At 41.9% G+C, this 15,749-nt stretch overlaps 1 protein-coding gene across 2 annotated transcripts in view; it reads left to right on the top strand.

Moving 5' to 3' along the window:
* SLC38A10 (solute carrier family 38 member 10) overlaps window positions 1-15,749 on the top strand; it is a 244,458-nt gene that overhangs the window by 84,565 nt on the left and 144,144 nt on the right. For both annotated transcript variants that reach the window (XM_053706757.1, XM_053706748.1), the window contains exons 7-9: window positions 803-905; window positions 1,317-1,499; window positions 3,920-4,031. In XM_053706757.1, the coding sequence (XP_053562732.1) occupies window positions 803-905; window positions 1,317-1,499; window positions 3,920-4,031 (398 nt within the window). The remainder of the gene's footprint in view (window positions 1-802; window positions 906-1,316; window positions 1,500-3,919; window positions 4,032-15,749) is intronic.

Genomic DNA, 15,749 nt, shown 5'->3' with positions numbered 1-15,749 from the left:
AAATACTTAGCACTGCTGTTTTGTTTGTAAACTCCTCCTCCTGGATGAGCGATCTTTTCTCAGACTGTTCTCTGTGTCCCCTGTCACGCTTTCTGGGACCTGTCAGTGCCCACCCTGGCCTCTTACATCTACGAGCAGCTCATACATTTTATAACACTTTGATAATGAAATGTTAACATTGCACATTGGCTTTAATGGTCAGGAGAAGAGGAGGGGTAGAGGGGGCACTTGAAATGAGTGTAGTGTTAGGAAAAGGTTTTAGCCGTATAAATCATCAGGTAATGTGAAAAGGACCACGTTTTAGATGTTAAGTGCAGTGCCTAAGACTAAGTTCTGTATCATGATGCTGATATCTGTCCATTGTCACGGGGTTAATTCTATTTGCTGTATAATTAAAGTGAAGACTACATTTGTTGTTTATTTTTCTTCTACTGCAGCCTCCTTGCTTGATTTTACGGTATTAATCCCACATTCAAAGAGTTAATTTTAAATTTCTTCCCAGAGAGATGAGAGAAATGTATCTCCTAGAGCACTTGCTTCCATGCGTAGGGCAGACTAATGAATGTTTTTCTATTTATTTATTTTTTACTATGATTGTATGTAAATCAGACTGAGTATCTAGTTAACCCTTTTAGCCACAACCTGTACTTTTACATATATAAGCAAATAAAGTTGTCATTTTACCGCATAAACATGCTGCAGTAAGTATTCCTTCCCACATGTTGCTTTATCTGGAACTCATACATTGAGATGAAATCCAGACTTTTTTTAAAATGTTTTCTCCCCCCATTATTTCTCCTAGCCAAGTCCTGCCCACCTATGACATCCTTGACGAGCCTTCCGTTAAAATAATGAGCTCCATCTTTGCTTCTTCACTAAATGTGGTTACAACTTTCTATGTGACGGTAAGACAAAAGTAGTAAATGAGTACAGCACCTCTTGGTTCCTTAAAGCAGGTTATAGTTCTGTATGATGCCCGTGGAGAAAGGGTTACTGCCACCCTTACAGCAACATAGACAAATGGAATCCACAGCACCAATTAGGTAAAAGAAAATACCTTTATTTTCACATTACATGCATGTAATGTGAAAATAAAGGTATTTTCTTTTACCTAATTGGTGCTGTGGATTCCATTTGTCTATGTGACGGTAAGAGCTATTTGTTACTGTGACACTGTATTATCTTGTGTAATGTTATGGCTCTTCATAATTGACCATGTTACTTTAAAGAGATTTGAACACAAAACAAATTACAAGGGTTCTTGTAGACATTATGCTTTTGTATAAACAAATGTGTTTCAATTTCTGTCATTATAGGTTGGTTTCTTTGGCTATGTCAGTTTTACTGAATCCATTGCTGGGAATGTGCTTGTGAACTTTCCCTCCAACTTAGTGACAGAGATGATCCGTGTGGGATTCATGATGTCAGTAGCAGTTGGTTTTCCAATGATGATTCTGCCTTGCAGACAAGCCCTGAACACACTACTTTTTGAGCAGCAGGTGAGTTCAAGACTTTCTAGTCACAAAGCATAAGTTAACAACAAAACAACTTTGAATTAATATATTCTACAAGATTCTGACCCAATGGTACCTCCTTAAAAGGTTCATGCATATTCTCCACATTTTCCATCTTGTAGAAAGGTAGATGATGCGGTGTAACATATATGGTGGGACTGCCTGGGATTTCTCCACTTTTTGGGCACATTTCCCATTTTCTACACAACATCATGATTTATTCAAAGACCCACTAGGAACCTTATTAACAAGCAAAACAACTCTTTCTGTAAATGTATACTGCACATATTCCAAATTGCCATCAACAGCACAAAATTGCTGACTGCCAGACATTAGAAACAGCAATTAATCCTGACTAGTGAAATGTGGATTTTGAATAGTTGCTTACCTTGGAAGAATACAGGTTTTTAAATAGAGGGAAAAGCACACTTTGATACGATATTATTTAACTGAAGTCATTTCATTGAGAGCCGTGACAACGCTCAGATTAGCAACTCTACATAACACAGGAATTAAATTACTTTTATATATGGCATGGTGAGGGCAGATCTCTTCACTTCCTCTTTGTTCTCCAAGGTTGGCTCTCCATAAAATAAGTGCTTGGACAACATAATAAAAATAAATTATAAGAAACAAGATATTGAAACTATCCTTTTCATTGGACACTGTAATTATTACCCTCCCCCTCCAGTATCCTACCTCTGTTATTGTCCGACTGCATGCTTTTCCTTTTATCTGCACTTAATCTAACTTTTAACTTGTGGATATATGTTTGAGACAGTTTTAACAAAATAGAGTCAAATGGAATTTATAGATTTTTTTTGTGAATCTTAGCTATGTCAAGGAATTGGAACACTGTTCTCAAATGTACCACAAAGCTCTGTCCTCTGTCTCCTTCTCTTCTCAATCTACACGTCCTCATTATGTTTCTTAATAAAGTCCCACGGGTTTCACTATCATCTGTATGCCGACGATACCCAAATCTACCTCTCTGCACCAGAACCATCTCCTTCCTTGCTAACCTGTGTCACTGTCTCTCTCATATCTCATTTTGGATGTCCTCTCACTACCTCAAGCTAAATCTATCCAAAACTGAGCTCCTTATTTCCCCCCCTTCTTCCAAAATCTCCACACCCCATGTCTCTAACTGTTGATAACTCCATCATTACTCCAACCTCACATGCCCTATGTCTTGGGGTCACACGTGATTTAGATCTTTCTTTTAATCCTCACATTCAGTCCTTGGCTAAAGCCTGGTAGTGAAGGGGTTAAAGTTGTATGTTCTATCCAAATCATGAAAGAAAATTTTGGGGTTTCCTGTCCCTTTAATCAGGACTTGTTGCTTTTAGTAGACACAGCATACCACTTTAATTTTATTAGCAAAAGTATGATTGTTTTGTGACTTATTAGATAATATTTTCTGACACCTATTAGGGAAAGATATGTGACAGGGTAAGCCTGCAGTGTTGCACTTCCAGTAACTAAAATTGCAAAGCATATTGCAAAGTTGTGGTTTTTTTTTTTGTTTGTTTACTTTTTGTATTACTATTCATAATTAAACATTTAATATTACAACCTCAAAGTGTTTACTGACCCTATAGGCAAGTTTTTATGCCCTAGTTGTCCTTTCTCAAAATGTGGCTGGTGTTAATAAAAGAAAAGTTTTTTTATAAAGCAGAAAACTAAAAAAAATAAAAATAATAATGTTGTTTTATAGGTCTATTATAGAGGTTAATAGCCCTGTGTGATCCTTTTGATTACTTGGGGAACATATATAGAAATCTGTTGAATGATTTGAGTTGCCTTCATTACTTTATATCTTTTTAAAGGGACATAATACCTATGTGCTAAGTCACTTGTGATAATGCAGGGTAGCTGTAAAAAGCTAACAAGAAAATATCACCTTAATATTAAAATGTCTTCAGCTCGCCATAGTAAGTCATTTGTGAACAGTTATGCTGTAGCTACTGTCGGCTGCATATTAAATAAAAAAACAGACAATCAGCTTCATCGGTGCTGATGTCATACTTTTGCTTTACTGTGATCTCATGAGATTTCATAGTAAACTTCCTTAAACAGAGGAGGGAAATACCAGTACTGTGTCTACACGCGCCAGATGCACGCTCCCTTGCAAGTCCTGGGACTAGCATTCTGATAGACTGATTAAATCCCCTTTTCAATTGGATGTGGCTACTGAGTAAATGTTGAGGTAAAATATCTTCCTTTTTTTAAATACAGATGTTCAGGTGATATTTACTAGTCTGCTTTTTACAGATATTCTGTGTCACTTTCAAGGGCTTCAACATTTGGATATTATAATGTTCCATTAATGGCTGTCTTTTGCATATTTCATATGACGTTATATTCTATTGCCACCTGTTTTATTTTTCACAATCTTTCTACAGCAAAAAGATGGTACTTTTACAGCTGGAGGGTACATGCCACCATTGCGCTTTAAAGTCCTCACTTTGACTGTGGTGTTTGGCACAATGCTGGGTGGAATACTTATACCAAATGGTGAGGAAATAAAATATATTTTCATCAAGTGAAATCAAACTTGACATGACTTGAAAAGATCCAAACTATATATCTATAGAGATAACCAACATATCTATTTCTCTTACATTGGTGTGTCCGGTCCACGGCTTCATCCTTACTTGTGGGATACTCTCAATCCCTACAGGAAGTGGCAAAGAGAGCACACAGCAGAGCTGTCCATACAGCTCCCCTCAGGCTCCGCCCCCCCAGTCATTCTCTTTGCCGCTCTATACAAGTAGCATCTCCACGGGGGTGGTAAAGAGTTTGTGGTGTTAGTTTGTAGTTTTTATTTCTTCTATCAAAAGTTTGTTATTTTAAAATAGTGCCGGCTTGTACTATTTACTCTGAAGCAGAAAGTGATGAAGATTTCTGCTGAGAGGACTATGATTTTAGCATCAGTAACTAAAATCCATTGCTGTTCCCACGCAGGACTGTTGAATACAGGAGAACTTCAGTTGGGGGGAACAGTTTGCAGGCTTAACTGCTTCAGGTATGATCAGTCATTTTTCTAACAAAACCCAGTAATGCTAGAAGACTGTCTGTAATCCCCATAGGGGAAGGTAAGCCATGTTTCTTAGACTATGCATAAAATGTCTTAAATAAAGGGCTTAGTTGCTGGTTGACACTATTTTGGGCTTAATCGATTGCTTCTTAGCATAATTATTTATAGTTTAGGTGTTTTTGTGACTTATAAAAATGCTTATGGGGTTTTTTATTCGCCTGGCATTTGATTAGACTCCTAATCTCCTCAGAAAGGCCCCAGCACTTTGTAATGCAGAGAAGGAGGCCTCATTTTCGCCCATCAGTTGCGCAGTTGTTTTTGACAAGACAGTTCATGCAGCCTCATGTGTGGTGTCCAGAGACTTCAGAGGGACTTCAGACAGGCTTATTTCTTTCATGTAATTAGCAAGAGTCCATGAGCTAGTGACGTATGGGATATACATTCCTACCAGGAGGGGCAAAGTTTCCCAAACCTTAAAATGCCTATAAATACACCCCTCACCACACCCACAAATCAGTTTTACAAACTTTGCCTCCTATGGAGGTGGTGAAGTAAGTTTGTGCTAGATTCTACGTTGATATGCGCTCCGCAGCAGGTTGGAGCCCGGTTTTCCTCTCAGCGTGCAGTGAATGTCAGAGGGATGTGAGGAGAGTATTGCTTATTTGAATGCAATGATCTCCTTCTACGGGGTCTATTTCATAGGTTCTCTGTTATCGGTCGTAGAGATTCATCTCTTACCTCCCTTTTCAGATCGACGATATACTCTTATAGATATACCATTACCTCTGCTGATTTTCGTTTCAGTACTGGTTTGGCTTTCTACAAACATGTAGATGAGTGTCCTGGGGTAAGTAAATCTTATTTTCTGTGACACTCTAAGCTATGGTTGGGCACTTTTTTATAAAGTTCTAAATATATGTATTCAAACATTTATTTGCCTTGACTCAGGATGTTCAACATTCCTTATTTTCAGACAGTTTCATATTTGGGATAATGCATTTGAATCAATCATTTCTACTCCATATAATCCCTAAGGACGGTAAAAGCCTCAGCAGAAGCTGTGGCATAGTACAAATTCATGTTTTAGCTTCAGTTTGGGCATTAAGGGGTTAATTGAGCTGAAAATTTGTGTGCAATCTTTTCAAAGCATTAGGATAATGTGGTGAAAATTTCATTAAAATCGGATGTTTCCTTGATGGTTATTTGATGTTTTGGTAATAAAGTGTGCACTTTTATTATTTAAAGACACAGTAACATTTTTGTCAAAAGTATTTTTTATTGCATTTTAGTGCTGTCTAAGTCTGTCAAACATGTCTGAGCCTTCAGATAGCGCTTGTTCTATATGTTTAAAAGCCATGGCGGTACCCCCATTGAATTTATGTTTGAAGTGTGCTATAGTGTCCAAGCAGTTTAAGGACCATACAATGACACTTAGAAATGTAGCCCAAGATGTATCTTTAGCTGAAGGTAACGAGGAGAGTATTTTATCTTCCCCTTTTGTGTCAACACCAGTTATGCCCGCGCAGGCGATGCCCAGCACATCTAGCGCATCGATCCCGGTTACTTTGCAGCAATTAGCAACAATCATGGATAATTCTCTTGCAGCTTTTTTATCCAAACTGCCAGCATTTCCAAGAAAGCGCGATAGCTCAGTTTTAAATACAGAAAATGAGCAATCAGACGCAGCTGATAATTTATCTATAGTGCCCTCACATCAATCTGACTTGGCGGTGAGGGAGGGCCTGTCTGAGGGAGAAATTTCTGACTCAGGAAAAGTTGCTCAGCAGGCAGAGCCAGATACTATAGCATTTAAATTTTAGCTAGAGCACCTCTGCGCCCTGCTTAAGGAGTTTTTAGCTACGGTAGATGATTGTGACCCCTTGGTGGTCCCAGAAAAATTGTGTAAAATGGACAAATTCTTAGAGGTCCCAGTACACACTAATGCATTTCCGATACCTAAGAGGGTGGCGGGTATTGTGACCAGGGAGTGGGAGAGACCAGGTGTACCTTTTGTCCCCCCCCCCCCTATATTTAAGAAAATGTTCCCCATTGTTGACCCCAGAAGGGACGCGTGGCAGACGGTCCCTAAGGTGGAGGGGGCAGTTTCAACACTAGCTAAGCGCACCACTATACCAATAGAAGACAGTTGTGCTTTCAAAGATCCTATGGATAAAAAATTGGAAGGTTTGCTTAAGAAAATATTTGTTCAACAAGGTTTTCTTCTTCAACCAATTTCTTCTGTTATGTGTGATCAGTCCACGGGTCATCATTACTTCTGGGATATAACTCCTCCCCAACAGGAAATGCAAGAGGATTCACCCAGCAGAGCTGCATATAGCTCCTCCCCTCTACGTCAGTCCCAGTCATTCTCTTGCACCCAACGACTAGATAGGATGTGTGAGAGGACTATGGTGATTATACTTAGTTTTTATGACTTCAATCAAAAGTTTGTTATTTTATAATAGCACCGGAGCGTGTTATTACCTCTCTGGCAGACTTTGAGGAAGAATCTACCAGAGTTTTTACTATGATTTTAACCGGAGTAGTTAAGATCATATTGCTGTTCTCGGCCATCTGAGGGAGGTAAAAGCTTCAGATCAGGGGACAGGGGCAGATGATTCTGCATTGAGGTATGTAGCAGTTTTTATTTTCTGAATGGAATTGATGAGAAAATCCTGCTATACCGTTATAATGACATGTATGTATACACTTCAGTATTCTGGGAATGGTACTTCACCGGAACTACTCTGTTAAAGGTCACTAATCTTTTTAATAAGTATTATATCATGTTAAACGTTTTTGCTGGAATGTAGAATCGTTTACATTGCTGAGGTACTGAGTAAATAAATGTTTGGGCTTTATTTTTCACTTGGCAGTAGTTTGCTTTGAATTGTGACAGTTTCGTTTCTCTTCACTGCTGTGTGTGAGAGGGAGGGGCCGTTTTTGGCGCTCTTTGCTACGCATCAACAATTTCCAGTCAGCTATTATTTTTCCTGCATGATCCGGTTCATCTCTGACAGATCTCAGGGGTCTTCAAACTTCTTGAAGGGAGGTACATTCTCTCAGCAGAGCTGTGAGAATTTTTTATATTGACTGGGGATAAAGACGTTACTCAATAATTTTTATGTCAATTTAGTTATGTTATCTTATTAATGGGAACAAAACCTTTGCTAAAAGTTGTGTTGTTTTAAAGTTGATGCTATAACTGTTTCTCAGTTCATTATCTCAACTGTCATTTAATCGTTTAAGTACCTCTTTGAGGCACAGTACGTTTTTGCTAAAAAAGATTATAACCAGGTTGCAAGTTATTGCTAGTGTGTTAAACATGTCTGACTCAGAGGAAGATATCTGTGTCATTTGTTCCAATGCCAAGGTGGAGCCCAATAGAAATTTATGTACTAACTGTATTGATGCTACTTTAAATAAAAGTCAATCTGTACAATGTGAACAAATTTCACCAATCTGCGAGGGGAGAGTTATGCCGTCTAACTCGCCTCACGCGGCAGTACCTGCATCTCCCGCCCGGGAGGTGCGTGATATTATGGCGCCTAGTACATCTGGGCGGCCATTACAGATAACATTACAAGATATGGCTACTGTTATGACTGAAGTTTTGTCTAAATTACCAGAACTAAGAGGCAAGCGTGATCACTCTGGGGTGAGAACAGAGTGCGCTGACAATACTAGGGCCATGTCTGATACTGCGTCACAGCTTGCAGAGCATGAGGACGGAGAGCTTCATTCTGTGGGTGACGGTTCTGATCCAAACAGATTGGATTCAGATATTTCAAATTTTAAATTTAAATTGGAGAACCTCCGTGTATTACTAGGGGAGGTCTTAGCAGCTCTCAATGATTGTAACACCGTTGCAATACCAGAGAAACTATGTAGGTTGGATAAATACTTTGCGGTACCGGCGAGTACTGACGTTTTTCCTATACCTAAGAGATTAACTGAAATTGTTACTAAGGAGTGGGATAGACCCGGTGTGCCGTTCTCACCCCCTCCAATATTTAGAAAGATGTTTCCAATAGACGCCACCACTCGGGACTTATGGCAAACGGTCCCTAAGGTGGAGGGAGCAGTTTCTACTCTAGCTAAGCGTACCACTATCCCGGTGGAGGATAGCTGTGCTTTTTCTGATCCAATGGATAAAAAATTAGAGGGTTACCTTAAGAAAATGTTTGTTCAACAAGGTTTTATTTTGCAACCCCTTGCATGTATCGCGCCGATTACGGCTGCGGCAGCATTTTGGATTGAGTCTCTGGAAGAGAACCTTAGTTCATCTACGCTAGACGACATTATGGACAGGCTTAGAGTCCTTAAACTAGCTAATTCATTCATTTCGGAGGCCGTAGTACATTTAACCAAACTTACGGCTAAGAACTCAGGATTCGCCATACAGGCACGTAGGGCACTGTGGCTAAAATCCTGGTCAGCTGATGTTACTTCTAAGTCCAAATTACTTAATATACCTTTCAAGGGGCAGTCCTTATTTGGGCCCGGTTTGAAAGAAATTATCGCTGACATTACAGGAGGTAAGGGCCACGCCCTACCTCAAGACAAAGCCAAAGCTAAGGCTAGACAGTCTAATTTTCGTCCCTTTCGGAATTTCAAAACAGGAGCAGCATCAACCTCCTCTGCACCAAAACAGGAAGGAGCTGTTGCTCGTTACAGGCAAGGCTGGAAGCCCAACCAGTCCTGGAACAAGGGCAAACAGGCCAGGAAACCTGCTGCTGCCCCAAAGACAGCATGAACCGAGAGCCCCCGATCCGGGACCGGATCTAGTGGGGGGCAGACTTTCTCTCTTCGCCCAGGCCTGGGCAAGAGATGTTCAGGATCCCTGGGCGCTAGAGATCATATCTCAGGGATACCTTCTAGACTTCAAATTATCTCCCCCAAGAGGGAGATTTCATCTGTCAAGATTGTCAACAAACCAGATAAAGAAAGAAGCGTTTCTACGCTGTGTACAAGATCTGTTATTAATGGGAGTGATCCATCCGGTTCCGTGGTCGGAACAAGGACAAGGGTTCTACTCAAACCTGTTTGTGGTTCCCAAAAAAGAGGGAACTTTCAGACCAATCTTAGATTTAAAGATTCTAAACAAATTCCTAAGAGTTCCATCGTTCAAAATGGAAACTATTCGGACAATCTTGCCCATGATCCAAAAGGGTCAGTACATGACCACAGTGGATTTAAAAGATGCTTACCTTCACATACCGATCCACAAAGATCATCACCGGTATCTACGGTTTGCCTTCCTAGACAGGCACTACCAGTTTGTAGCTCTTCCATTCGGATTGGCTACGGCCCCAAGAATCTTCACAAAGATTCTAGGTGCCCTTCTGGCGGTACTAAGACCGCGAGGGATTTCGGTAGCTCCGTACCTAGACGACATTCTAATACAAGCTTCAAGCTTTCAAACTGCCAAGTCTCATACAGAGTTAGTTCTGGCATTTCTAAGGTCGCATGGATGGAAAGTGAACGAAAAGAAAAGTTCTCTTTTTCCTCTCACAAGAGTTCCATTCTTGGGGACTCTTATAGATTCTGTAGAAATGAAGATTTACCTGACAGAGGACAGGTTAACAAGGCTTCAAGATGCATGCCGTGTCCTTCATTCCATTCAACACCCGTCAGTAGCTCAATGCATGGAGGTGATCGGCTTAATGGTAGCGGCAATGGACATAGTACCTTTTGCACGCCTACACCTCAGACCGCTGCAATTATGCATGCTAAGTCAGTGGAATGGGGATTACTCAGATTTGTCCCCTACTCTGAATCTGAATCAAGAGACCAGAAATTCTCTTCTATGGTGGCTTCATCGGCCACACCTGTCCAGGGGGATGCCATTCAGCAGGCCAGACTGGACAATTGTAACAACAGACGCCAGCCTATTAGGTTGGGGCGCTGTCTGGAATTCTCTGAAGGCTCAGGGATTATGGAATCAGGAGGAGAGTCTCCTTCCAATAAACATTCTGGAATTGAGAGCAGTTCTCAATGCCCTTCTGGCTTGGCCCCAATTAACAACTCGGGGGTTCATCAGGTTTCAGTCGGACAATATCACGACTGTAGCTTACATCAACCATCAGGGAGGGACAAGAAGCTCCCTAGCAATGATGGAAGTATCAAAGATAATTCGATGGGCAGAGTCTCACTCTTGCCACCTGTCAGCAATCCACATCCCGGGAGTGGAGAACTGGGAGGCGGATTTCTTGAGTCGCCAGACTTTTCATCCGGGGGAGTGGGAACTTCATCCGGAGGTCTTTGCCCAAATACTTCGACGTTGGGGCAAACCACAGATAGATCTCATGGCGTCTCGCCAGAACGCCAAGCTTCCTCACTACGGGTCCAGATCCAGGGATCCGGGAGCGGTTCTGATAGATGCTTTGACAGCACCTTGGAACTTCGGGATGGCTTATGTGTTTCCACCCTTCCCGTTGCTTCCTCGATTGATTGCCAAAATCAAACAGGAGAGAGCATCAGTGATTCTAATAGCACCTGCATGGCCACGCAGGACTTGGTATGCAGATCTAGTGGACATGTCATCCTGTCCGCCTTGGTCTCTACCTCTAAGACAGGACCTTCTGATACAGGGTCCGTTCAAACATCAAAATCTAACTTCTCTGAAGCTGACTGCTTGGAAATTGAACGCTTGATTTTATCAAAACGTGGTTTTTCTGAGTCGGTTATTGATACCCTGATACAGGCTAGGAAGCCTGTTACCAGAAAGATTTACCATAAAATATGGCGTAAATACCTATACTGGTGTGAATCCAAACGTTACTCCTGGAGTAAGGTTAGGATCTCTAGGATCTTGTCCTTTCTACAAGAAGGCTTAGAAAAGGGTTTATCGGCTAGTTCATTAAAGGGACAGATTTCAGCTCTGTCCATCTTGTTACACAGGCGTCTGTCAGAAAATCCAGACGTCCAGGCCTTTTGTCAGGCTTTAGCTAGGATCAAGCCTGTGTTTAAAGCTGTTGCTCCACCATGGAGTTTAAACTTAGTTCTTAACGTTTTACAGGGTGTTCCGTTTGAACCCCTTCATTCCATTGATATAAAATTGTTATCTTGGAAAGTTCTGTTTTTAATGGCTATTTCCTCGGCTCGAAGAGTCTCTGAGTTATCAGCATTACATTGTGATTCTCCTTATCTGATTTTTCACTCAGACAAGGTAGTTCTGCGTACTAAACCTGGGTTCTTACCTAAGGTAGTTACTAACAGGAATATCAATCAAGAGATTGTTGTTCCATCCTTGTGTCCAAATCCTTCTTCAAAGAAGGAACGTCTTCTACACAATCTGGATGTAGTTCGTGCCCTCAAGTTCTACTTGCAGGCAACTAAAGGTTTTCGTCAAACTTCTTCCCTGTTTGTCGTTTATTCTGGACAGAGGAGAGGTCAAAAAGCTTCTGCTACCTCTCTCTCTTTTTGGCTTCGTAGCATAATACGTTTAGCCTATGAGACTGCTGGACAGCAGTCTCCTGAAAGAATTACAGCCCACTCCACTAGAGCTGTGGCTTCCACTTGGGCCTTTAAGAATGAGGCCTCTGTTGAACAGATTTGCAAGGCTGCAACTTGGTCTTCGCTTCATACTTTTTCCAAATTTTACAAATTTGATACTTTTGCTTCTTCGGAGGCTATTTTTGGGAGAAAGGTTCTTCAGGCAGTGGTTCCTTCTGTATAATGAGCCTGCCTATCCCTCCCGTCATCCGTGTACTTTTGCTTTGGTATTGGTATCCCAGAAGTAATGATGACCCGTGGACTGATCACACATAACAGAAGAAAACATAATTTATGCTTACCTGATAAATTCCTTTCTTCTGTTGTGTGATCAGTCCACGGCCCGCCCTGTTTTTAAGGCAGGTAAATATTTTTTAAATTATACTCCAGTCACCACTTCACCCTTGGTTACTCCTTTCTCGTTGATTCTTGGTCGAATGACTGGGACTGACGTAGAGGGGAGGAGCTATATGCAGCTCTGCTGGGTGAATCCTCTTGCATTTCCTGTTGGGGAGGAGTTATATCCCAGAAGTAATGATGACCCGTGGACTGATCACACAACAGAAGAAAGGAATTTATCAGGTAAGCATAAATTATGTTTTCTTGCATTATTCCTGTAACCACTGCAGCGGCTTTTTGGTTTGAGGAACTAGAGAACTCCCTACAGAGGGAGACCCCTTATGATGAGGTTATGGACAGAATTCACGCCCTGAAGTTGGTTAATTCTTTCATTACAGATGCCGCTCTTCAGTTAGCTAAATTAGCGGCGAAAAATTCTGGTTTTGCAATCGTGGCGCGCAGGGCGCTTTGGTTAAAATCTTGGTCGGCGGATGTGTCGTCCAAAACAAAATTGCTTAATATTCCTTTCAAGGGTAAGACCCTTTTCGGGCCAGAGTTGAAAGAGATTATTTCCGATATTACTGGAGGAAAGGGCCATGCCCTTCCACAAGATAGACCTTTTAAGGCTAAAAATAAGTCTAATTTTCGTTCCTTTCGCAATTTCAGGAACGGACCCGCTTCTACTTCTACAGCCACTAAGGAAGAGGTTAACGCTTCCCAGTCCAAACCTGCATGGAAACCCATGCAAGGCTGGAACAAGGGTAAACAGGCCAAGAAGCCTGCTGCTGCTACCAAGACAGCATGAAAGGGTAGCCCCCGATCCGGGACCGGATCTAGTAGGGGGCAGACTTTCTCTCTTTGCTCAGGCCTGGGCAAGAGATGTTCTGGATCCCTGGGCGTTAGAAATTGTCTCTCAGGGGTACCTTCTGGAATTCAAGGACCTTCCTCCAAGAGGAAGGTTCCACATGTCTCGCTTGTCTTTAGACCAGACAAAGAGACAGGCATTCTTACTTTGCATAGAAGATATTTTAAAGATGGGAGTAATACACCCAGTCCCAACTGCAGAATGAGGACGGGGTTTTTACTCAAACCTGTTTGTAGTTCCCAAAGAGGAAGGAACTTTCAGGCCAATTCTGGACTTAAAAATCCTAAACAAATTTCTCAGAGTTCCATCATTCAAGATGGAAACTATACGGACAATCTTACCGATGATCCAGGAGGGTCAATATATGACTACCGTGGATTTAAAGGATGCGCACCTGCATATTCCTATCCACAAGGATCACCATCAGTTCCTAAGGTTCGCCTTCATGGACAAGCATTATCAGTTTGTGGCTCTTCCCTTCGGGTTGGCCACCGCTCCAAGAATTTTCACGAAGGTGCTAGGGTCCCTTCCAGCGGTTCTAAGACCGCGGGGCATTGCAGTAGCACCTTACCTAGACGATATCTTAATACAAGTGTCGTCTTTTCACAGAGCAAAGGCGCATACAGGCATTGTGTTGGCCTTTCTAAGATCTCACAGGTGGAAGGTGAAGGTAGAAAGAAGTTCTCTGTCCCCGGTCACAAGGGTTCCCTTCCTGGGAACAATAATAGACTCGATAGAAATTAAAATCTTTCTGACGGAGGTCAGGAAGTTAAAACTTTCAAATTCCTGTTGAGTTCTTCATGCCAATCCTCAGCCTTCTGTGGCTCGGTGCATGGAGGTAATCGATATAATGGTTGCGGCAATGGACACAGTCCCCTTTGCCAGAATTCATTTGAGACCACTGCAACTGTGCATGCTCAAACAGTGGAATGGGGATTATGCAGATTTGTCTCCCCAGATACAAATGGACCAGATAACCTGGTGGTTGTCTCAGGATCACCTGTCTCAGGGAATGAGTTTCCGCAGACCGGAGTGGATCATTGTCACAACCGACGCCAGTCTCTTAGGTTGGGGTGCGGTCTGGAACTCCATGAAAGCTCAGGGTCTATGGTCTCGGGAGGAATCTCTTCTCCCGATAAACATTTTAGTATTGAGAGCGATATTCAATGCGCTCCAGGCCTGGCCTCAGCTGGCGGAGGTCAAATTCATCAGATTTCAGTCGGACAACATAGAACTGGACCTGATGGCGTCCCGCCAGAACTCAAAAGTTCCCCTTTACGGGTCCAGATCCAGGGATCCCAAGGTGACATTGATAGATGCTCTAGTAACGCCTTGGTCATTCAATCTGGCTTATGTCTTTCCACCGTTTCCTCTTCTCCCTCGGCTAGTAGCCAGAATCAAACAGGAGAAGGCTTCGGTAATTCTGATAGCTCCTGCGTGACCTCGCAGGACTTGGTATGCAGACTTGGTGGATATGTCATCGGCTCCACCATGGAAGCTACCTTTGAGGCAGGACCTTCTAATCCAAGGTCCATTCAAACATCCAAACCTAGTTTCTCTGCAACTGACTGCTTGGAGATTGAACGCTTAATTCTAGCTAAGCGTGGGTTCTCTGAATCAGTTATAGATACTCTGATCCAGGCTAGAAAGCCTGTTACTAGGAAAATTAATCATAAGATATGGCGAAAATATCTTTGTTGGTGCGAATCCAAAGGTTACTCGTGGAGTAAGATTAGGATTCCAAGGTTGTTATCTTTCCTCCAAGAAGGATTGGAGAAAGGATTGTCAGCTAGTTCGTTGAAAGGACAGATATCTGCTCTGTCTATTCTGTTACATAAGCGTCTGGCAGCTGTGCCAGATGTGCAGGCGTTTGTACAGGCCTTAGTTAGGATCAAACCTGTTTACAGACCTGTGGCTCCTCCATGGAGTCTAAATTTAGTTCTTTTAGTTCTTCAAGGGGTTCCGTTTGAACCTCTACATTCCGTAGATATTAAGTTACTATCTTGGAAAGTTTTGTTTTTGGTTGCTATTTCTTCTGCTAGAAGAGTTTCTGAATTGTCTGCTTTGCAGTGTACCTCACCCTATCTGGTGTTCCATACAGATAAGGTTGTTTTGCGTACCAAGCCTGGTTTTCTTCCAAAGGTAGTTTCCAATAAGAATATTAACCAGGAAATAGTTGTTCCTTCTCTGTGTCCTAATCCAGTTTCTAAAAAGGAACGTCAGTTACACAATCTAGATGTGGTTCGTGCTTTAAAATTCTATTTAGAAGCAACAAAAGATTTCAGACAAACATCATCCTTGTTTGTCATTTATTCTGGTAAGAGGAGAGGTCAGAAAGCAACTGCTACCTCTTTCCTTCTGGCTGAAAAGCATCATCCGTTTGGCTTATGAGACTGCCGGACGGCAGCCTCCTGAACGAATTACCGCTCACTCCACTAGAGCTGTGGCTTCCACATGGGCTTTCAAGAACGAGGCTTCTGTTGAACAGATTTGT

Source organism: Bombina bombina, chromosome 1 (genome assembly GCF_027579735.1).
Source record: "Bombina bombina isolate aBomBom1 chromosome 1, aBomBom1.pri, whole genome shotgun sequence".
Classification (NCBI taxonomy): domain Eukaryota; kingdom Metazoa; phylum Chordata; class Amphibia; order Anura; family Bombinatoridae; genus Bombina; species Bombina bombina.
This window is presented reverse-complemented; position numbering and strand designations above follow the sequence as displayed.